The 24,309-nt window shown below is 49.5% G+C and overlaps 1 protein-coding gene and 1 long non-coding RNA gene across 4 annotated transcripts in view; one reads left to right on the forward strand and one right to left on the reverse strand.

The window, feature by feature from the left end:
- Nucleotides 1-3,631, forward strand: part of LOC104986108 — a 6,308-nt gene extending 2,677 nt beyond the window's left edge. The window contains exon 2 of the long non-coding RNA XR_825002.1: nt 1,564-3,631. This is a non-coding gene — a long non-coding RNA (uncharacterized LOC104986108). The remainder of the gene's footprint in view (nt 1-1,563) is intronic.
- DNAJC5 (DnaJ (Hsp40) homolog, subfamily C, member 5) lies at nt 2,100-24,218 on the reverse strand. 3 transcript variants are annotated; one of them, XR_825001.1, is made up of 5 exons: nt 8,045-8,440; nt 7,072-7,285; nt 6,264-6,435; nt 6,108-6,180; nt 2,100-5,859 (listed from the first exon to the last, which is right to left on the reverse strand). XR_825001.1 is itself a non-coding variant. In XM_010836550.1 (5 exons), exons 2-5 carry the CDS (start codon nt 8,149-8,151, stop codon nt 5,756-5,758), a joined length of 597 nt encoding a protein of 198 aa, XP_010834852.1. In that variant the 5' UTR covers nt 8,152-8,162; nt 22,159-24,218; the 3' UTR covers nt 2,100-5,755. The 3 variants fall into 3 exon arrangements, 2 of the variants coding, with proteins under 2 accessions (XP_010834852.1, XP_010834851.1); XM_010836550.1 differs by lacking the exon at nt 6,108-6,180 and adding an exon at nt 22,159-24,218 and having other exon boundaries at nt 8,045-8,162; XM_010836549.1 differs by lacking the exon at nt 6,108-6,180.
- Between the last annotated feature and the right edge of the window lie 91 nt (nt 24,219-24,309).

Raw genomic sequence — 24,309 nt, forward strand, 5'->3', positions numbered from 1 at the left:
GCCCCGCCCCTCCTGGTGGCCAGGCCCCACACGCCGAACACGTGCTGGGTGGGGCTGCCTCTCGGTACTTCCCGGGGGTGTGGGAGGTAGGACAGGGAAGGGAAGCGGGAGGTGTACCTAAGACCGTACCCACACGCTGCGACCACGACTTCTGCTAAGAGCCCAGGGTCCTAAGACTGGGCACAGAAGAGCAAAGGGCACTGGGGGGACTTCATCCATGCCCGGGGCCCTCAGTCCTCCTAAACAAAGGCCAGGAGGGGCGGAGGTCCCGTTGCCCACCACTCTGCATCCCCATCATTAAACATTGGTTTCGTGTTGTCACGTCCTATTTCTGTCAGTATCTCAGGTAGAAAATACTGAAAATGAGGAAAAACGTCTGAGGATGCTCAGGCTGGCAGGGAAGTAGGAAGGGGCCTTCCTCTCTGAATGTGCAGGGCATTTGGGGCCACCAATCACGGGGAGGTTTCCAGAGCCTGCCCAGTGGTAGTCCCTGGCCAGGGTAGCGCAGCTCTGCTTCATCAGCCAGGAAATAAAACCACCTGTGTCCTCAAGTGACAAGACCACCAACCACTTGTGGTTGATTCATATGATATATGCTGTACAGAAATTAAAATAACCAGATGTAGCCACATGGATTAAAAAAAAAAAACCTACATTGAATGAACACTCACAGTGATTTAGTGCTGTACAGTTTATGTAAATCTTAGAAATCAGTGGTACATTCCAGATGCTGACACTGGTTGTTGTTCAGTAAGTAGCTAAGTCGTGTCTGACTCTGCAACCACATGAACTGCAACATCACTTCTCTGTCCATCACTGTCTCCCTGAGTTTGCTCAAACTCATGTCTATTGAGTCAGTGATGCCATCCAACCATCTCATCCTCTGTCACTCCCTTCTCCTCTTGCCCTCAGTTTTCCCCAGCATCAGGGTCTTTTCCAGAGTCAGCTCTTTATATCAGGTGGTCAAAGTGTTGGAACGTCAGCTACCCTGACACTGGTAGGCAGGGTTTAAAACCATAAACAGAAGTGGGCTGAAGTGCCTAGTGGCCACCTCTGGATCCCCGGGAGAGAGGTACAAAGGGGTCTTTATTATGTTTTCCCTTTAATTCTTGGCTGTTCTGGATCTCCCTTGCTTTGCACAGGCTCTCTAGTTGTGGTGGGTGGGGGCTGCTCTTTATTGAGGTACACGGGCTTCTGATTGCAGTGGCTTCTAGTGTGGAGCACAGGCTCTAGGCACACAGGTTTCAGTACTTGCAGCACTCAGGCTCAGTAGTTTTGGTGTGCAGGCTCCAGGGTGTGCGGGCTTCAGGAGTTGTGGCACACAGGCTTAGTAGCACCATGGCATGTGAAATCTCCCTGGGCCAGGGATTGAACCCATGTCCTCTACATTGGCAGGCAGATTTTTAACCACTGGACCACCAGGGAAGTCCCTATCTTTTTGTGGAAAATCTAAATTAAATTACTTCATGTTTGTTATGTCCAAATAGTGCTTCCAGGTGTTTGTTATATTATTTTTATGCTTTATTTTTTTTTCAAATCATTTCTGCCTTGCTCTTCACTAAGACCAAAGACACAGAAGAAAGATCAGCACCCCCACCTGAGGAGCACAGCCAAGAGGGGCCAATACCCGCTGCGACGTGGAAGGTGACACCTGCAGCCGAAGACTGGTGTTTCTGGAGGCAGCTGCTCCCTACCGTCTTGTGGAGCCAGGGATTCAGACCCAGGGGCCATGTGGCTTAGGGTGGCCTCTGCCACCTAATGCCAGGGTCCCCAGGGTCTGAGCCATCCTGATGTGAGAAGGCACACATGGTGGACATGAACGCCCAGACACGGACACCACGGGGCAGAGATGGAGCCTCCTGCAAGAGCCCAAGACTGGATGCTTGTCTTGGGGGTGAGGAGACAGGTACAAAGGCAGCTGCCTGTACTGTGTCCAGGGGTGCCCGATGGGGCACAGGATGTCACCTGCCCCTCTCTCCCTACCATCAACCTCAGGAGGGCCAAGGAGGTTAGCTGCCCCCAGAGTGTAAGACTCTCCCCAAAATAGGATTATGCAGGGATCATTAAATAAGACATACACCTGGTCTGCAGTGAAAACATTTATTTTTTACAAGTAATCTTTATTATAGGTCAACATTCAGACATAGAGACCATCACCATGGGAAACTTCCGTGACCCCTCAGCCTAGCCCCAGGTGTGTGCACGGGCTCAGGACAGAGGTCGGACCCCAGCAGCAGGACAAACCAGCACATGGACGACCATGGTCCATGAACCCGCATTTAGCTTCTAACCACAACGTATACAGGTTTCAGTGTAAACTGCTTCCCCTGCCCACCCGAAACACCATCCCATTTCCAAGGAGATAAAACCGACCAGAAGTTGCTGAGCACAGGACCCACGCCCAGCCTCTTCCCTGAGGTGAGGTAGGAGAATAATGTCCAAGCTGGAGCCCATCTCCTACCTCACAGGGACCCTCTGGGTGGGTCTGGGGTCAGGAGAGAGACCCCTTGGAATGCGGCTTTGTCACTGGTTGTATCTGATGCCTAGAAAATGGGTTTTAATGTTTCAAAGGAGGGAGGGGTTGAGACACTCACCTCAGGGGTCAGGTGAGTCCCCAGGGATAGGGAGGCAGCCCTGCCCCCCACCCCCAGAGGCTGACACCTGGCCTGCCACCCACACCTATCCCAGGACACAACAGGGTCGGGGTTTCCTTCTGTGCACAGCAGGCCAGCTTGCCCAGACCCCTGCTCCTGCCCACTGATCAAGAAACCAGAGGCAGTTTTGGAGCCAACATTTATTGTACTGTCGCTTTGCCCTGGACGGCAGCAGTCACGCTGCTGGGTGATATATACATATACACATATGTACACACACTGCCCACACCTACAGCAGAGACGGCGCCAACCGTGCTTGAAAGGACAGTAAAAATGTAGCTTTTGCCAATTCCACAGACGGAGTCACAACCAAAAAAGCATAACAGGAATCCTGTGTCACATGGGTTCACAGCTCAGAATACTGGGAAAGGAATGAGATCAGTCACTTTTCACACCCTCTCACCACACCCCACAAGCAAGCTGTGTCCCTGGCGGGGCTTGCTGAGAGCCAGGGAAGGGCGGACAGGGCCCCCAGGCTCTGGGCACCCACCCACTCACTGGAGGTCTCACACCAGGTGCCAGGGAGGCTGCCCATCTGCCCTGGAACAGGTCCTCCGCCCCACCCAGAGCAGAAGCGCCATGTCCATGTTCCCTAATGGGTTCCTCGTGGTGCTGGCTGCTCAACTGATCAGAGAAGCAGGAAGGCTCACACACGAGCGGTAACGTCTGAAGCAGTTTGAAAACAGAATAACGCCCAAGGAAGACAAGAGACCACGTCACCAAGCAGAAACAGAAATCTACAGGCTACCAGCCTCTGACCACCCCTCAGCCACTCCCATGCTCCTGCAGCACCACAGGGCACCCCAGCACTAGCCACAGCACTTCTCCTTTCCCGCCACAGCAGGGAGAGGGTCGTCTCCTCTGAACACACGAACAGGGGATGCTCCAGACACAATACCCTCACCAGGGAAACACAGCCAGGGGCCTAGGTCTCCAGTCAGGGTGAGTGCCTGAAGGTTCCCAGACTTTTTCTGCTTCCAGATCAACAAACTGGACACGCAGGACACACAGGGTCTGAGTCAGGGTCAGGTGAAGGGGTGTGGTCTAGACCTAGCAGGTGCTGGCTCCTTGGGGACCTGGGCCTCATGCAATCGTTACCATCACCAGGAGAATTGTTGTCATTGTCATCATGATTTACTAGATTTTTGCAATTCTGTGGGAGACTGGGTTCAACAAACCTGCAGACCTGCCCCTTTTCCACGGCACCCTGGTCTCCAGGGGATCGTCACGATTCTAGCAGATGAGAAGTAAGATTCCGGAACTGAGACACACCTGGCAAGGGACTCACCCGGCAAGGGACTCACCCTGACTTGTGGGGGGGTGGGTCTTGGAGTCTTCCACCCGCAAAGCAACACACCCACCCACTGCAGAAGGGGCGGCTGCCTGCCTTGCTAGAGTCCAAGCTTTGAACTTGTTTTTTGGCCATTCTCGGGAAAAACAACTCGTTTCCTAAGCTATTTCCAGAAACAGGATGGCTGACTAGGGCCTGCTCTCAGGCTGAATTCTTGATGTCTGCCTGGGGCTGGCACCAAAGACCAGCCTCCTCCCTGGTCCTGGACAGGTCAAATAACTGATTCCTTGTTCTTTTAAGAAGTCTGATTTTAGCATGTTATTTCTAATTTAATACCAGTGCATTTATCTCACCTCTCACTGAATGTCTTCATGATCATTTTCACAGGCAAAAACCCCAAATAAAACAATACCATTAAGTGCCTCTGGACCTGGTGATTGCAGAGCACAGCACAGCGAGTAAGCTGGGGCCGTGGGTGGGCAGGTGGTGTGGGGGACAGTGGCTCTGGGAGGGTGTCCTGGTGCGTCTGACCTCCTCACGTGCAGCCCCTGCCCACAACCTCCCCCACTGGACACTGAGGAGGAGTCCAGTGGTCACTAGGTTCATTCTGCAGAAACCAGGCAGGCCTGCTTGGGCCACACAGGTCTCGAGGTGCAGGTGTGGCACAGGCCCAGCACAAGCACGTCTCCAAGTCCTCACAGTGGTGGACTACCCCAGGGCTAGACGCAGACAAGACAGACTGGCTTCCGACAGTCCACAGGTGGTGGTGCTGAGACAGGTGAGAAAGCTTCTGTGGTCTGGCTGCAGGTGAATGAGCCAAGGGGACCGAGGCCTCCTGGGGACTGACCCTCTCCCCAGAGTGTGCCTTTGGTCCAGCTGGTCCTTCCTCCATGAGCTCGACATCTCTAACTGCCCAAACCATCCACAATGGCCAAAGGGAGCAGGTGGAGGAAAGTGGATTGGAGGTGCGTTGGGGGCGGGAAGCAAGAGGGCTATGCAGCCCACTCGCCACCGGCAGCCTGGATTCAGCCCCTCTGACCACCATTAATTGGGCCGCTGATACCATCTGTGGTTCTTGGAGGTCCAAGAAAGGATTACAAAGAGGCCAGGTGGGCCTGAAGGAATGTGGAGGGCAGTGCAGGGAAGGGGAGCATGGAGGCTGCAGGGACGTCCCAGCAGGGGAGGGAGCACACTCGAAGCACAGGGGCCTCAGGTCAGATACGGGAATACCTGCCATGAGGTGAAGCAGATGAGGTGAGCGTGAGTACCACAGGGCAACACCCCGGGACTGGGAGCCAGGCCCAGCTCCTTCCTGTCAAGTGAGTCCAGAGGCCCTGTCTGTGGCTGCAAGGTAGGCAGACAGGGCAGGGAGCAGACCCCACAGCTTCCATCAGGCAGCACCTGCCTCAGGCCCCCATGAAAACAGGAAACAGAGTGCCCATCCCGCCTGAGCCCACCTGGCGGTGAGGGACCACAAGGGCCATCCACCCGCCACGCCAACCTGCCTGAGAGTCCTGAGGCAGCCCCACGTCCGGTGAATGCAGTCTGGCTGCAACACGCCCACAACACAGACAGACATGGACATAACCCATACATGCTATTAAAAAAGGAAACAACAGAAGATGAAGAAGACCGTAGCTAAACTGCTTTAAATACTGCATGCTACGCACTTCATGTGTCGGGGGTGGATGGGCGGGCACAGAGGCGGGTCGGCGCGGCCCTCCTGGGGCCAGGGCGGCTCCCACGCCATCTCTGTGACTACAGTTCATGATTCTAAGGTTGAGTGGCCGGGTGCTGACTGATCTTGGATTTAGTTGAACCCGTCGGTGTGGTAGCTGGGGTGGGAGTCAGCCGTGAGCTGGGTGGTCTCCGTGGCAGACGCCGGCTGGATGACGATCGGCGTGTCTGCGGCCTCTGCAAGCAAGTGACACGCATGGAGTGAGGTCAGGCCAGTGAGCTTCATGGCCCCCGACACTGTGTGACACACTCAGCCGCCTGGTGGCTCGACTGGGGTCAGAGGTCGTAGGACAAGCACTCGAAAGGGTGACGCTGCCTGGACCTCTGCCCCACACGGCCTTCCTCAGCGGCCTCGGCCCTCGGCCCTCCCCGCCTACTCGGCTGCCACAGTCCGTGGCGGGGACAGCCCTCCGAGCCTGCTTTACCTCCAGCGTCCACGTTCACACCTCAACCGTCCCGCTGCCACCACAAACACTCCCGCACAGTGTCAGTGCCCTCCTGTTTGATGAGACAGGGCGACACGTTCAGGGCCCGCTCTGGGCCTGCCCCTCGCGCACCACCCGGGCGGTGGGCGCACTCACCCCTCTCATCGGACTGCAGCTGCGCCTCCAGGTCCTCGGGGGACACATAGAACTCCGTCTCCTCCCCCTCCGGCGCCTTGGGCTTGCACTTGCCACAGCAGCAGTTGAAGCAGCAGCAGAGGCAGCAGCAACAGTAGCAGCAGGTGAGGAGCCCACAGAAGATGAACAGGGCCTGGGGGGAGGGGGACAGGGCTGTGTGAGGAAGCCGGGGCCTGGCCCTCACCCCCGCCGACCCCAGTTACAGAGGGGTCCTCAACCAACAGTGGATTCTTTCCCAGATCAAGAAGAATAAAGAACATTAAGACAGGAAAGGCAGAAAGAAAGACCAGCTACATAAGAAGAGTAAATTTTGAAGGGGGGCGGGGGGGAAGGGGGACTGGCAGCCGCCGGACTGGCTCCCAACAGCACAGTGCCCGGCAGTGAGCCACACTCTCAGGCCTTACATGGCATATGCTTTGAATAAAATCAGGAAATCAAGTAATGTTACCATATAAAACAATACTATCTTTTCAAGTTTCTCAAGGTAGACATTTCAAACACATCTTCTCAATCACAAAAACAAATCTCTCCACACTGTGATGACAAAAGTGTGTTTCCTGTTTCTATCACAGTGACGCATAAAAGAAAATGCTGTGGATGCCACCCTTCAGCACAGGCCCCACTCTGTGCATCCAGGTCAGCTGCAGGCAGGCCACCAGGCCAGCGAAAGCTGCTGGGACTGGACCTTTGCTGTATCCAAAGGGATGAGGAGCCTGCCACATGCCCAGACCCACCCGCCAGGATGCGAGTGTGGGAGTCGCAGCCTCACCTTGGCCCACCAGCTGGAGAGCACAAAGTAGGTGTTCACGTTCTCCTCCCCGAACTGCTCGGCCACGTAGAGCCCCAGTGAGCCGTACTTGTCGTAGATGTTTCTTTTCGTGGCGTCCGTCAAGATGGCGTGGGCGTTGTTGATCTCCTTAAACTTGTCTGCAGCCTCCGGGTTATCAGGGTTCTTGTCAGGGTGGTATTTCAAGGCCAGCTTCCTGCAAACCAAAACCATCTGCTGGTTGTGCATTTTGTATTCACCCACTGGATGGAGGGCTAGCAGAGACACATTTACCCGTCACCAGCTCCCCTGCTAACTTTCCACAGAACTCAAGAACGCCAGGGTCAACAGAAATTTCTGCAATCGTCCAGAGCCATCCACAGAGGAGTAGGTGCCCTGTGAGAGCTTACCTGCAAGCAGCCTGCTCCAATCCCCCCAGGAGCTGCCAGCCCTACTGCTGCCCTCTAGTGTCCCGGACGCTCATTGAACATTTGTCAAATGGAGGCAAGGGCAGGGACTGGGCAGCAAAGGCTTTTTAAATGTGTCTGATAAGGAGATAAGGGAGACCATAAAGGACTGTGTCAGGTGGTTGCATCAATGACAGTGTCTTAGAGACACTGCATGGGGTGGGGGTGGGGCAAGCTCAGAGGGAAGGCCGCCCCAGGGTGTGGAGACTAACCCACAGTCACAGCTCAGCACACTCAGACCTGCCCCCCAGGCCTCTACTCCAGGGCAGGGAGTTCAAATGACCCACAAGGAGCTGTTTAGTTTAGTTTTTAAAATTTATTTATGTAAGGGGCTGTGTTTTTTTTTTTTAATTTATTTATACAAGGGACTGTTTTCTGTTGCCCAGAAAACATTAAGGTAACAATCATGAGATACAATAGAACTGCTACTGTGACCCTGCAAGTAGGCCAGGGAAACAGGGAGATATAAGACAGCCATGCAGGAGCTGCTGGGGGTGGAGGCTTCTTACCGGTAGGACTTCTTAATGTCATCCGAGGTTGCGTTCTTATCCAGCCCCAGTACATGGTACAGGGACTCCCCAGAGGTAGAGAGTGAGCGCTGTCTCTGGTCTGCCATGGCACACTAGTCTACAAGGAGAACACAGAGAAAATATCAGAAAATACAGATTAAAACTCCCAGCACAGAGCAGACAGACTTGATTCTATTTGAGGCAAAAAATTACAGCACTCTGTGAGGGTCACAACACACACAAATACAACACATTCATCTACAGCAGAAAGGAGTGAGGAGTGGTCCCACGTTAAGATAAGGGGCAGTTTCTGACTGCTACAATATTGTCACCCTACTGCTACTGCTAAGTCACTTCAGTCGTGTCCGACTCTGTGCGACCCCATAGACGGCAGCCCACCAGGCTCCCCCGTCCCTGGGATTCTCCAGGCAAGAACACTGGAGTGGGTTGCCATTTCCTTCTCCAATGCATGAAAATGAAAAGTGAAAGTGAAGGCGCTCAGTCGTGTCCGACCCTCAGCAACCCCATGGACTGCAGCCTTCCAGGCTCCTCCATCCATGGGATTTTCCAGGCAAGAGTACTGGAGTGGGGTGCCATTGCCTTCTCCGACTGTCACCCTAAGTAGGCTATAAAAATTTAAGTATGTTTACCACAATCCCTTGAGCAACCTCTAAGTAAAAACATAAGGGGGCCTAGCTAGAAAGCTGAAAGAAAAATGAGAAGGAAACTCTACAGATGAAAAGCTCCAGTGAAACGAAGACACTGTCAAATGGATAAAAATGCAAGAGACACACTTTAAAAACAGGGTCTCAAAATACATAAAAAAGTTTTGACAAATAAGGGGAGAAGCAGACAATTTCACAGTCACAAAAATCTTAACACCCCTCTCTCAGAAACTGACAGAACAGAAACACACACAAAGTTAGGGAAAATGCCAACAATCTGAAGAACACTATCAACCAACATTACCCAATTACTTGTGTGACACCCACATCCACAGAACTTACACTTTTACATGATGGGCCTTAAAACAAGCTTCCAAAAATCTAAATGGACAGAGGGCTTCCCTGGTAGCTCAGCAGTAAAGAATCTGCCTGCTCATGTAGGGGACACGGCTCAATCCCTGGTCCGGGAGGATTTCACATGCTGTGGAGCAATGAAGACCGTGCACCACAACGGCTGAGCTGCAGCTTAGAGCTTGTGCTCTGCTACGAGAGAAGCCACTGCAATAAGCTTGTGTACCGCAACTAGAGCTGCCTGTGTGCAGCAACGAAGACCCACACACCCGAAATTAAAAAACTAAACGGACTGAACTCGTATACAGTATGTCCCCAACACGAACAGATTAGAGACCCAAAAGGAAAGTGTCTAGGAAAACCTCAGTGTTCACTGTGAAAACAATACACTTGGAAACAGCATGCAGTTCAAAGAAAAGAAGACAGACATCATTTCTAAATTCATTACTAATGTAACAATCTGTGTGTGATTATAAGCTACTACTTAAAAATAAGTTGGTGTATATATATATATCATAGTTGCCAAAACTCAGAAGCAAGCAGGATGTCCTTCAGCAGGTGATGGATAAAAAACTGTGGTACATCCAGACAGTGGAGTGTTACTTAGTACTGACTGAAATGAGCTACCAAACCATGAAAAGACACAGAGCAGCCTAAATGCATTTAACTCAGTGAAGGAAGCTGATCAGAAAGAGCTACACACACACTGCAGGATTCTACCAGTCTAACACTCTGGAGAAGACAAACCTATGAAGACAGTAGAAAGACCGGTGTTTGCCAGGGGCTGGGGGCAGGGAGGATGAACAGGCAGAGCACAGAGGGTTTTTACTGCAGTGAAACTATTCTGATTCCACAATGCTACATACACATCATCATTACATTTGTCAGAATCAGAAGAATGTGCAACACCAAGAGTGAGCCCTGATGTAAACTGTGGACTTGAGTTAATCTGTATCAATGTTAGACCATCACTCTAAACAATGTACCACTCAATGCCAAAAAACTGGGACTGGGGGCAGAGGCAGGAAGTACAAGGCAACTCTCTGAACAGTGTACTCAATTTTTGTGTAAACCTAAAACTGCCCCAAACAGTTCTACTATCCTCAGAGACTGAAATTACAGCAATCTATGACCACAAGGAGCACAGAAAGAGAATGCAGGCTCCGGAAATCACCAGCTGAGCAGGGAAGCTGTCAACAAAGCAGAGGGCATAACTGCCTGTAACAGCTAGAGGCCAGAGAACAGAGGAGGCACGATTCAAGGAACATCGGAAGGGAACCAGCATATGCAAAGTAGAAAACGAGAAGCTCCATCTAGTGGGAATTTGAAAGGCAGAGAATACAGCCAACTGAGAAAGAAATAGTCAACCAAAAACAAAATTAGTGCTGACAGAAAACACAAGTGTGCAAACTACAGCCCCGCAGAGCAGAGCAGCAAGGTCAAACGTCCATGTCCTGGGCGCTGAGAACTTCCCCAAACAAAACATGCTTCCAGCTCTAAGGAGAAAGGAGTTTCGTCCTAAGAGTCCATCAATGCAGGAGTTTGGGAAAAGCACAGCTTGCATATCCTGAACGAACCAACGATCTGGACAGCATTTCAGCAAAATGAGGAAGGAAATCAAGAAACAGGAAAAGGAGAACATGTGGTAAGAAGAGTGGCGGCAACTGCTTCAGAGGAGGGTCACTTCTGATCACAACCAGGACACAAGTACATGAACTCCCTCCAGACTGGGTTCCTCAGGGACCAGGCTCCCCCAGGCACAACGACAACTGTCACAGGCACAAACAGAAGCACAGAGAGGTGCAGTCAGGACCCAAGCCAAACCAAAGGGCACAAAGAACGTTGTGACGTTGGTGTGTCACCGTCGAGCCTCACTGCCATCCAGAGCCGATGGGCTCTGGAACCAGGGTAAGCCCAGTTCTAATAGCTTCCAGCTGTCGGCATGGCCAGGTCACTGCAGCACTTGGCGTTTACCTCATCTGGATTAGAAACAAGGACACACGTCCTCACTACCAGGGCAGGGCCTGCAGGGAGCTCAGAACCCTCAATGATGTTAATGACAGCATATTCTCGTCAAGTCTCCATTACTAAGAATTTACTCTACAGCAGAAGTAACTTGACTATGTCAAGTTTATTATTACTTGCTAAGTAATTTTTTTGGTCCTGAGAACTGTTCTAGAAAATACAACTTTGACAAATTACTTTTTATTCTCAGCTACTCAGTTCCTACTGAATAACCCTTTTACAGCCCACCCGCAGAAAAATACCAACAACTAATACTTTCGTATCTGCTCCACAGAAGTTAACTACATCATCAACTGTGTTGTTGTTCAGTCATTAAATCATGTCCAACTCTGACCTCATGGACTGCAGCACACCAGGCTTCCTTGTCCTTCACCATCTCCCGGAGTTTGCTAAAACTCATGTTCATTGTATTGGTGATGCCACCCGACCATCTCATCTTCAGTCACCCCGTTCTTCTCCTGCCCTTGATCTTTCCCAGCATCAGGGTCATTTCCAATGAGTTGGCTGTTCACATCAGGTGGCCAAAGTATTGAAGCTTCAGTTTCAGCATCAGTCTTCCCAATGAATATTCAGGGTTGATTTTCTTTAGGATTGACTGGTTTGATCTCCCTGCTGTCCAGGGGACTCTCAAAAGTCCTCTTCAGCACCGAAATTGGAAAACGTCAATTCTTCAGTGCTCAGCCTTCTTTATGGTCCAATTCTCATATCCATACATGACTACTAGAAAAACCATAGCTTTGACTAGACAGACTTTTGTTGGCAAAGTGATGTCTTTGCTTTTGAATATGCCATCTAGGTTTGTCACGGCTTTTCTTCCAAGCAAGCATCTTTTAATTTCATGGTTGCAGTCACCATTCACGGTGATTTGGGAGCCCAAGAAAATAAAGTCTGTCACTGTTTTCATTTTTTGCCCATTTATTTGCCATGAAGTGATGGGACCGGATGCCATGATAGTTTTTTGAGTGTTGAGTTTTAAGAGGTGCCAGCTACTTAATGTGACTGACGAGAAGGCCCTGTGAAACTTTAGCATCTAAGTCAAGACTCCCCAGCACCACTAATGCCTGAGACTTCCATGCTCCTGCACCAAGTGGCAGAATTTCCTGGTCTACGACAAAACCACCCCGAGGAAACACAACACACACGTGGATGAGTCAGGGTGAGCCAGTCTCTGTGGTTCACACCTGCCTCTTCACGCACAGACAGACCACTGACTAGTAAAACCTTAAAGTTAGATTTCTTAACTTCAGTGAACTGCCAGCACCTATATCCAAATTTTAAGGCCAATATTTGTTTAATAATAAATATACCTCTTGCTGCTGCTACTGCTAAGTCACTTCAGTCGTGTCCGACTCTGTGCGACCCCATAGACGGCAGCCCACCAGGCTCCGCCGTCCCTGGGATTCTCCAGGTAGGAACACTGGAGTGGGTTGCCATTTCCTTCTCCAATGCATGAAAGTGAACAGTGAAAGTGAAGTCGCTCAGTCGTGTCCGACCCTCAGCGACCCCATGGACGGCAGCCTACTGGGCTCCTCCGTCCATGGGATTTTCCAGGCAAGAGTACTGGAATGGGTTGTCATATACCTCTTGAAACCCAGCCAAATAAATAAGTAAATAAAAATATTATAAAAAAATAAACACATCTCTTCAAACCCAGGGATTAAAAACCAGGTTCCACGTTCTGAGTCCCTGGTACCCACAGCTTCCCCTCCCCAACCGGGAGCTGGAGCCCCTATGGCGCTGGGCACCAGAGTGTGGTGGGGCAGGACAGGACCTTTGGAGTAGACACTGGCACCACCAGGCAGGTTCTCCCCACAGAAAAGCAGGCTCATGCTCACACAGATCAAGACTGTTGGGAACCAAGAGCTTCCAAAAAAACGAGGTGGTGATAAAATCCAGCCAGTTAAGACGGGAAGCCAGGGTGACAGGTCTGCAGGCAAGTGACAAATGCACAGAAATGCAAGAACCCACCTAAGGAGCAGCGACAGGCCGACTGTGAACCTCCTGGACCGCATGGTGGGGGTGACGATACAGTGGGGCAGCCCCATGGGTGCCCCTGGGTAAAGGTGAGGGGGCAGCAATTTCATTGGTATCACCTCCATCTCGTTTGCCAAATTCAAGGAAAACTGGAACAAACACTTTTACTTAAAAGACGATGTGAATATCTTCAGAATGTGTCTGGTGATCTGGTTGTTTCTGAGAAGCACCAGGGAGTAGAGATTAAAATATTTCTTCTTAAAAAAAAAAAAAAAAAAAAATTTCTTCTTGGACTTTCCCGGGGCGTATAGTGTATGGGAATCCACCTGCCAATGCAGGGGACACAGGTTCAATCCCTGATTCCAGGAAGATTCCACATATTGTGGAGCAACTAAACTGGTGAGCCGCAACTACTGAGCCCTCGCCCTAGAGACCAAGAGCCACAACTACTGAAGCCCATGTGTCTAGAGCCTGTGCTCTGATAAGAATAGTCCTTGCGCACCACAACTAGAGAAAGCCCATACACAGCCATGAAGACACAGCATAGCCAAAAATAAAAAGTAAATAAATAATTAAAAAAATAAAAGACTTCGTTGTCTACCACTATTCCCATACTATTGTTTTTTTAAATCATGGTCTTCTGTAGGCTTTTCTGCACTGCATGAACTTGAGGCACCTGTCATGACTCACGTCCAGGACACACAACTTCTGCATGCCGGGCTGTTGCTTTCATTGAGCACTCAGCCTTCCTGGTCCTCAGGGCCTTCAGCCCTACGGGTGTGGACCTGTCTCCATGTGCTAACAATAAGCAAGGCTCCAGCAGTCCCTACAGTGCCCTTTCTCATTAGCGCCCAAGAGCAAGCTGTCCATTTGGGGATGTGTTTTTGGCTGTGAGCCAATCAAAGGGCCGTAAATGAAGGATCCTGACAACCAGGGTCCAGTCAACTGCAAATCCTCCTAAGAACCCAAGAACATCCTTGCATGGACTCCCTCCAACCCAGTTTTGTATCATTAGAGTTGGCATCACGAACACTAAGAGTAAGGGACTAAACAACCTTGTATTTGAATAAAATCACTGACAGCACAGCAATCAGTCTGGACAGCTCAAGCCTAATTTAATTGTCTCAGCAAGCTGGGTACAGTAAAAGGCAGAACAGACTTGAACGTCAAGGCTTGCTCAGTGCTATTTGTCAAAGGATTATCATCACTCTAGAGTTGGCATGCGAGCTTTTTTGTAAAGGACAAGACAATAAATACTTGTCTTATGGGCCTGAAATCTACAGTCTCCACCACCACGTTGCAAGTTTCTGCCTCTGAGGCATGAAAACACACTGTGTCTAAGAGAATGGGTACAAGTGTGCACCCAGATACCAGATCTAAGGACAGCAACCGGCATACCCCTTGCCCCAGGGGTCAAATCATGGCTCTCTTGTGACTCATTTTAGGGAAGTTGGGTTTTGTGAATGGGCTTACATGTGTGTGCTGTGAGCAAGTGTAGGCGTAGTCACTGTGACTCTTTTTTAGTCCTCAAAGTTAACTTGGCATAAATGTAAAACGAAGACGTGGGCAAGAAACATTATGAATATGCATTTCCAATCGAGACGGTAAAACTCAAATTTTTCACAACACGAAGCAATTAGGCCAGACAGCAGCAAGAGCATTGCATCCCCACCCCTACTCCCACAAAAAAATTGCTGGAAAAGCTGTGGACTAGGTGACGGCATTTTTTACAGAAACCATCCAGAGTGCTCACTGTCATCCTGTCTGCTTACTTCCAATCATGGTTTACGCACTGTCAGCTCTGGCAACTTGCCTGGAAAGCCGCCAGCCGGCAAGCGGGAAAATTCAAACCAACAAGACAAATCCAATGCCACTGTCACCGTGCAGTCCCAGGACTCCCATGGGGCACAGCACCCCAGCTGGGACTCCCAAGCTCCAGACACCACTTGCTCAGCATGCTCAGGGCACCAGGCATTTGGACGGGCAGAGGACGAGCATGTCAAAACAACCAGCCACAGTTCAGCACCACACACCTGCCCCCAATCACCAGCTGCAGCGTGTATCAAAGGACAGGGAAGTGAGACCCCTCCTTTGCAAGCTTCTGCCCTGAGATGAAGTACAAACTGGCCCCGAGGAAGAAGTCCCTCCCATCACCTTGGTGGGTATGGACTCTGGCACAGCAACAGTGCAGCCCTATGCCCGATCAACAAAGACCAATTCCAATGCGCTCTGCTTGGGTGCCAATGACGGGGACTCTGCTCACAGGACACACATCTGTCTCAAAGGGCAAAGGGTATTTACCCTTCTTCAGGATCACAGGGTTCAAAAGTATTCACATGCACACTGGGGGCTGGGCAGGAGACTCCACCCCAAGGCCAGGGAGCGGTGGCTGAGGCAGATGAGCTCAGATGCCTGGGAGCACTGTGAGGGGAACAGGCAACACAAGCCTACTGTAAGATCCCCTACCTGCAGAGCACAGACGAATATGGAGAAAACAAGCCAAGACCCACCAGCCACACTGCTGAAAACCAGAGTTCAAGAGCAAACGGACGTGTTACAGAGCAGTGGGCCATGATCTCAACTCTCCTCACCGAGGTCACAGGAACCAGAAAGCGGTGGCACCCAAAGTGAAGGTGCAGAGCTAAAACACCTGTCAGGCCAGAGTTCTGTTTCCAGCAAAAACATCACTCAGAAACAAAGGCTGAAGTGAAAACAGTTTCCAGCAGAGACTAAGAGAACCCATGACAAAACCCATAACAAAACCTAAAATACAAGACACCAGCAAGAGCTACCTGGATGGAGGGCAAACAACACCAGAGAGAAACCAGTATCTTTAGAAGGAACAAAGGCCACAGGCTTCCCATTATGGGAAGCATGTAGGTAATAGATGATTTTTTTCCTTTTTGTTAAAAAAAAAAAAAACCACCACCACAGGATTTTTGGGAGCAGAATTCTGAGTCTTGGCTTGTGGGGTTTATGTGGCCCTTTGCACAGAGGAGCAGTGGGGTGGGGCAGAGCAGATGTCTTGTGTGAAGTGGACAACATCAGCTCTAAGAAAAGTAAACCATACACATGCTCATCAACAGGGGAACTGATCATTTCTGGTCTAATCTATACAGAACACTACTCATCAATAAAAAAGGAGGAGATACTGACACAAGCAATAAAATCTCAAACACAATGTGTTACACAAACAAGCTAAATACAAAACGACTTCATTTATACAAAAATTAAGAACAGGAAAAACAATCTAGCACCTGCTGTAAGTAAGGTGACTCAACATAAATTAGACAGCAGCATAAAACCAAATGAAACATCAAAGTCTCCAATCTGCCAGAGCAGGTGCTTGTTTTCACAACTTTCATGGAAACACAGAAAAACATCCATGTGCCTGTCATTCCATTCTGTGGCTACTCTCAGCAGAGACTGTCACCAGAAAGCTAAAAATACTGTCTGGCCCTTTAAGAAAAAAACAGCTGCTATGAACATGATTTAAACAGATGTTTTAATGGAATAAATGCTGTCCAAGCATAAAAACTATTAAATGTAAATTTCTCACCATTTTCACACACGTTTCAAAAGTTAGCCTTCTAGTTAGTCCAAGCTCGTCAACTCCAAGTGCCAGGGTCTGGTAAGGATTCTGGAGGATACAGCCAGTCATCCCAGGCTGTCACCAGGATGGTGTGTGAAGCATGGCTCTGCTCCTGTTACATCCCACTCAGGTCCTCCCCACCAGCTCAGTGGCTGCAGTGTCAGAGCCCAGGCCCCGGCCTGTCCCACAAGGCCCTTCTGGACACAGGCCCAGCCTGACACCAGCCTCTTCCTGCCACTGCACCCACTGGGCCTCATGGCCTGACAACACGCTCTGCTAACCCTGAGCACCCGGAGTCCTCTAATGCCCTGCCCCCTCCTATGTGGAGCCTCTCCTTAGATTCCCAACCCTGCAGTGACACCCAGGTCCCGGAAGCCTGTCCTGGCACCCGCACGATGTGCAGCGGAGCCCACTGAGTCCTCTGGAGCTGTCTTGGGTCTTGAGCAAATGTTTGTGTTGTTCGTTTGTTCAACAAATGTTTATGAAGCACCTGTTCTCAAACCTGGGGAGGTAGCAGTGAACAAATGAACAGACAAAAAGCCCCATCCTCACAGCCACAACCAAGCTCAGGGAAGACATAAACATCTTCAAGGGAGAGGGGCGTGCACTCCTGATCCCCCCGTGTGATCTCAGCAAGTGCTGACTGTTCATGAGGTGTCGTTATTGAATTCAACCTACTACTGGAGGAAAAAGCAATACTTCGAAAGAACAGATGTGAAAACATCTTCTCTTTTAGATGTTTTATGATACACAGAAAGGAAGATATGCCACATGGAAGTCATGATGCATTGTGAGAAAAAAAAAAAAAAACCACCATCCCACCCTTCAATTTAAAACCTAGAAAATTACCAGTAACTGTGAAACGTCCTGCATTCTCCCCATATACCTGAAGCAGTGTCATTACAATCTCTTGCTTAAAGAAACTTACCTCATATAATTTCTCCCTAAAAACTATTTAGTTTTAATTCTTTGAGCTTTAAAAAATGGTCGATACAGTATATGCAGCCTTCTGTGATTTGTTTTTGTTAGATGTATTCCTAGTTGTATGTTAGATGTATGTTAGTTGTATGTTAAATGTATTCCTCGTTAGATGTATTCCTAGGAATTCATGCATTCCTAGTACTGAACAAATCCCATTTGGGGGCAAATCATAACTTATCAATCCATTCCTCTACTGGAGGATGCCTGGCCATTCCCAGGTCTTGCTACTACTGGGTCCTCAACCTGCTGAACAATTCCTGCTGGCAGGTCTCCCTAGGGCAGCACCAGGCACAGGGTGATGCCCTGCTGGCTCAGGTCACGACAGCAAGACTCCCCAACTGTCAGAACAGCACCAGGTATCTACAGGAGGAGACACCCTCTCTATCCATTCGGGAAATGCAACTTAAAACTACAATAAGGTACCATCACACACCTATCAGGGCTTCCTAGGTGGTGTTAGCGGTAAAAAATCCACCTGTCAATGCAGGAGACATAAGAGACGCGGGCTGGATCCCTGGGTCAGGAAGATCCCCTGAAGGAGGGCACGGCAACCCACTCCAATAATCTTGCCTGGAGAATCCCAACAGAGGAATCTGGAAGGCTACAGTCCACAGGGTTGCAAAGAGTCAGACACAACTGAAGTGACTTAGTCACTTCACACACACACACTTACACACACATTTATCAAGAGAGATTAAAAATAACCCAGCAATACCAAGTGCTGGTGAGGGTGACAGAAGCTAGACTCGAACACTGCTGGCAGCACAGGAAATGGGGCAGCCACTCTGGAAGAGAGTTTGCAAGTTTCCTATAAAGGTAAAAATAGGCTTTCACAGGACCCAGCAATCCCACTCCTAAGCATTTATTTAAGAGAAACAGGAACTGATGTTCACACAGAAAATGTGTACATGAATATTTATAGTAACTAAACCCAGGAACAACACATACATCCCTGTGAAAGGGTAACAAACTGGAAGATGAACACCACAGACATCCCTGGAAAGGAATGCAGCACCTGCCATACAACGAGGAGCGTTCTCGGTGACACTGTACTCTCTGTGATGCCACCAACATGATGGTCTCGAAAAGACAAGGCTACGTCTACAGAGAGAACAATGGACGCCGGGGAGGCTACAGATGAGTGTGGTCCACACCCTGAGTAGAGTGATGGTCACAAAAATTTCTATGGATCAAAACTCCCTCGTGGCTCAGTGATTAAGAGTCCACCTGCCACTGCAGGAGACACGGGTTTGATCCCTGATCTGGGAAGATCCCACATGGCATGGAGCAACTGGGTCTGTGCACCATAACTAGAGAAGCCACCACAATTAGAAGCCTGCACACTGCAGCTACAGAACAGCCCTTGATCACCACAACTAGAGAAAGCCTGTGCAACAAAAAGACCCCGCACAACCAAAAATAAATAAACTATCAAAAATAAAATAAAACTCAAGACAACCTTACATCAAGAAAAGGTCCATTTTACTGTGTGTTTATTTTTAAAAATTTCAAAAAAAAATCTGGACTTGTGTTTCTTGTTTGGTTTGCAACTTATTCCTCTAGCTGATCATTTTTGTTGTAGTTCACAAAAGTATCAGCCTGTAAACACACTGGAAATTACAAAAAATATAATCTGGTCCTTCACCAAAAACAGGTAAGGAAGAACTATTGCAGGATGTGTACCTACAAGTGGGACTTTAGGGTCTGAGAGAAGGGCCGACCACACCCCGCAAAGGTGGGCACCCCAGGGCTCCCAATTTCCACCCCTCTCTTTTTATTTATCATGAATTCAAGTTCACACATTTATCAATTGTGGTAAAAGCTGTAAGACTGACCACCTTACCCATTCCTACACAAACCACTCAGTAATGTTATCTATTTGCCCATTACCTTGTAACACATCTCTCACTCTTTATTTTTCGGCCGAGGCATGCAGGATCGTGGCTCCCCGACCAAGGACCGAAACCTCACCCCCGGCAGGGAAGGTGTGGAGCCCTAACCAGAGGACCACCAGGAAATGCCCTCTTAATCTTTATGTAACTGAATATATCAAATCTTTGTAAATGTATCAATCTATTTTCCCCCATTTTTGTTCAATAAATCCTTCTCTATCCCCTAATCCACAGTGACTTCTCCTACACTGCACTCTAAAGCTCTGTTGCCTTGCCCACAGGTAACCTCTCCACCTGGAGTTAACCTGAGCGAGCGTGAGAGACAGACCAGCTCCACTCATCCAAGTGATGCCAGCCAGTCCCAGAAGCCCTGAAGAGCGGCCCGTCTCTCCCTGGGCCCAGCAGGTGCACTAGCATTTCTCTCTGAGAGGTCTTGGGAGGAGGAGTGCGGAGGCTCTCTATTAGGTTTCATTCCAAGGATACTGTATTCAAAAACCTTCAAAATTACCTGAGGTAGTCTCAAAAATTCCTACAAGAGCTACAAATTCTTTGCTACTTCTACACATACCATTACATAATAATTAAAACAATCATGTTTTAACACAAGCACCTACTATGAAAACAAGGTAGATTTAAAAGCCTTGATAATATCTTTCCTGGTGGCTCTAAAAAACTGTCTTTAAAAAAGAGCAGGGCCAGGCTTCCCTGGTAGCTCAGTGGTAAAGAATCCACTATCAATGCAGGAGACACAGGTTGGATTCCTGATCTGGGAAAAGCCCACATACTTCGGAGCAACTAAGCCCATGCACCACAACTACTGAAGCCCTAGAGCCTGTGCTCCACAACAAGAAAAGCCACTACAGCAAGAAGGCCATGCATGAGAGTGGCCTTCACTGGCTATAACCAGCGAAAAGCCTGCACAGCAACAAAGACCCAGCACAGCCAAAAATTAAAAAAAAAAAAAAAAGCCCTGAGCAGGTAATCCCCAGAGTAACACCTCCCAGTGTGCAGACAGGCGTGCTCTGTGATCCTCCAGGGGCAGGCAGTGGGGCAAGGCCATAGCGGGCCACTCACTGTCTCTGCTCCCCTGAGATGCAGTTTCTAGGGCTGCCATGGGCACTGCAGCCTTCCCACCTCTGGTCATCCCAGAAGTGTGGCTGGACAGGCAGCCTGGAAAGCCGCTGTGTTGCCAGGGGCAGAAGGACGGAGTGCCCAGAGGCAAGTTCCAGGCCACAAAAATAACACATCATATCATGGGCAGTCTGAACACAAAGGAGCTAAGAAACAGGCTAATAGTGTAAGAATGGCTGTTAGGAATCTGGGGAGAGAGAGGCACTACTCTGGGAGGAAACCTCATCAGGGCAGGGACCAGGCTCTGTTTAAACAGTGTTTCCACAAGTGGGAATAACTTATGGATTTTCAACAGTAAACTTACAGACCAACGGAAACATATGCCTTGACAGCATAAAGGTAAAAGGACAAAGAAAAGTCAGAGGGAGGAGGAGGGAATAGAGGCCAATGCCCTTCAGGTTGTAAGATGACAGTGCAGGACAAAGTCTGTCACACGGGGACAGGAGCACACTACACTGGGCAGGACGACAAGGACGCTGCAGCTTCAGTCAGGACAGCAGGAGCAAGGGTCTGTCAGGTGACGACAGGGACCACCAGCCAGCACTTCAGGGACAGCTGCTTTGGTGCGCACCTCCCCCCACCCAGGGCCCGACCCTCAGAAAAAAAACTTCACTGAAAACAAAAATACTAAAGATGAGACACAACTGGTGTCCCAAAGACAGCTGACCCCTCTTCTCTGAAGGGATCTTCCTTTACAATCCATGATGAACCTGGAAAAAAGGACCTGGGGCACCTCCTCAGGCAGGGGAGGGCCAGATTTCCCCAGAGCAGGGACAGATACACAGGAACACCCATGGTCTGCACGTGTAACCCTGAGCTCATCATCTATTCCAGCAGGAAAATGTTAGTACACTGCAGAGCAGGAGAAATGGCCACCGATGACCACAGGTGCATCTGAAGAAATGCACCTGATTATAAGCAGAATCAGCCAACATGGGAGATGTGGAAGAGATGCTGCCGAGTATCATGGTCATCTGCTACCTTTGTTCCTAACTTAAAATGAATGTCAAATGTACAGAATTTCTACATTGGCTAGGAAAACAGAGCAACTTCTAAAGATGACACCTTTCTTCCTTAATTCTAAGAATAATAAAAAGTAACAGTGATGCAAGCTTAGAACAGACAGAGACAATTAAGTGAGTAAAACAGGTTCCTCTTTAAGAAGGACTCAATGCCATCATCAAGTGTCCAAGGGAGGACCAACCCATGAGAGAGCAGCAGCTAAGCCACGCTTGCTCACTGAGTGCGTGTGCTCCTGTACAGGCTGACCGGCATGAGCTTAGCAACACCCCTGGGGGAAATGGAAAGGCCCCAGCAGGGTCACATTCGAAGCCTTTCTGAGGAATAAACCGAGTGCTGCCTCAGTCCTGGCAGAGCGGTCAGTGTGTTTGTGGAATTAATTTTATCGGTTGTGACTTATGTCCAGAAACCAAATGATTTTCTTTCATAACCTAATGCTTTCAGTCAAAAGGAAAAAGTCAGAAGTTGATCAAAGTAACTTACATGTTTGAATACAAGGAGAGTCGAACATTCTCAAAAGCCTATGACTCCAAGAGGAGGCTGCCGACGGCCCAGTGTGGATGGCAGTGCCTCACTTCCACCTTGGCCCTCCTGGTCAGCGTCCCTGAGGCGCAAACAGCAGGGCAACACTGCCTCAGTGTAAAGGGGCCTAAAGCGAGCTAGAACCCTCACACCCAGAGCATGACTGACAGTCACAGAGACATACCCGCCATCTCAGCACTGGAGCTAACATGTGCCACCTATGCACAAGGCTGCAGCAAGAGATTCTGGGCGGACCATGCTATGACCAAACATTTCCAGAAAACCTTAATGTATTCCTAAAGCTGAATGTGAAACTAGACAGTGGAAGGCAAAAGTGTTTCTTATAAAAGCAATGGGCAGCAGAGCTTTCTGGGTGCTGGTGTTCTACACTCAGAACGCCGACAATCTCAGAGGGCTGAAGTCACAGACCCCTTCCACCCAGGGAGCCATCTGCTGCCCCTGGCTTTCAGTGGACAGGCTGTGCGTCAGCAGGCAGACTGGAGAATAGGAGGGACGTGTTCTATGACAGAAAAGGCAGACAGGCTCAGGGACAAGGCCACTCTTGTGAATGACCACCAGGAAGGATCCTCACAACATTCAAATCCTCAACTATGAACATCACATGAAAATGCTTGTGACCGAAATCAGTCACTCAGAAGTGCGCAGGCTAAGAGACCTACTTATGGCTTCAAGAGAGCCCGGGGGCTGAGCAGTGCAGGATATGACACTGACAACCCAATGACCCATCACCCTGGGGGCAGCGCCACCCCTAGCGAGTGGACTGGACTCTCCAACTCCAGAATGAATGGAAGCTTAAGACACACACAGTGGGTGAAAGTCCATAAAACTTGGCAGATGCAGCCATGATGCCTTCTGTGTCTCACCAGCCAGGGCCGCCCCCTGGGGCTGGCCAGCCCAGGGTTCCCACTGTGGGCTGACTGTCTCTGAGAAGCAGTGGGCCAGCTCCCTGAAGCCAGAACCAAAACCAACCATTCTGTCAAATCCAGCACGAAACCAAGTATGAGCTGCACCAACCACCCGGTGACAAGCCATCTGTAAAGAGATGTCTGATGTCAGAGGTGAGCATCAAGACACATACGTGCTGTTGCAGTTTTACTGGTGACAGGCCTCGTGATTATCATAGAAATTTCACCAACACGGCAGTTACAGTCTAGGCGTGCTCACCATGTACAGGCATTTGGGGCACACATGCTCTAGACCAAGAGGTCTGTGGGGCAGGTACCTAGTCCAGTAGGGGTGGGAGGGCAGCTCTCAGGTCACTTGCCTGGGCTGAAGCCCGGTTCTGCCACTTATGGGCTCAGGGACCCGAGCAGTTACTCAACACCTCCACCTCCTTTTCATCCAGTAGGGCTGGAGCTGGCCTGGCATGGAGTGTCTGTGAGCAGGCTCCTGCAAATTGAGGAAAACAGTACTGGGTACATGATAAACATGAGCAATTACTACTTTGGCCTCCAATTTACAGATGAGAAGACTACACAGACAGACAAAGTTCATAATGGTGAATTAAAGTTAGGAAGGTTATATTCAAACTCTCAGCTTGAACATTACTGTTGCATCCATTTTTTTGTTGTTGCTACATATATTTTTGATATAAAATCCAAAGTTCACTAATTTGCCTTCTTGTCATCTGCCTTTTAAAAATATAAGAAAACACCTGCCTTCAAGGCTTTAGGGGGCTAGCATGTGACCAGGTAAGGCTGTATCGAGCTGCTGCTCACTGAGACACACTCTGCCCCTGTGATCACCACAAAGAGGCATGCTGTTCATCAGCTGGATGGTCATTCTAGGGTGGGGACAGGACAAAGACCACCGCCCACTCCAGAGAGCAGCACAGGGGTCTGATGAAATGACAGGTTTACCTCATGACAGTGCAATACTGTGAGCAGTTTAAGGAATGCTACAAGTAAAAGGCAGATCATAAGAACTTCACTGGTAGTCAAGTGGTTAAGACTCTGTGCTCCCAATGCAGGGGGCAGGGTTAGACCCCTGGTCAGGGAACTAAGATCCCACAGGCTGCACAGTCCAGCCTTGAAAAAAAAAAAGGAAAAAGGTAGACCACAGATGCTTATGAAGGTTTGCATAGCACCCCCA

The sequence above is a fragment of the Bison bison genome, unplaced genomic scaffold, assembly GCF_000754665.1.
Source record: "Bison bison bison isolate TAMUID 2011002044 unplaced genomic scaffold, Bison_UMD1.0 scf7180017864063, whole genome shotgun sequence".
Lineage (NCBI taxonomy): Eukaryota > Metazoa > Chordata > Mammalia > Artiodactyla > Bovidae > Bison > Bison bison.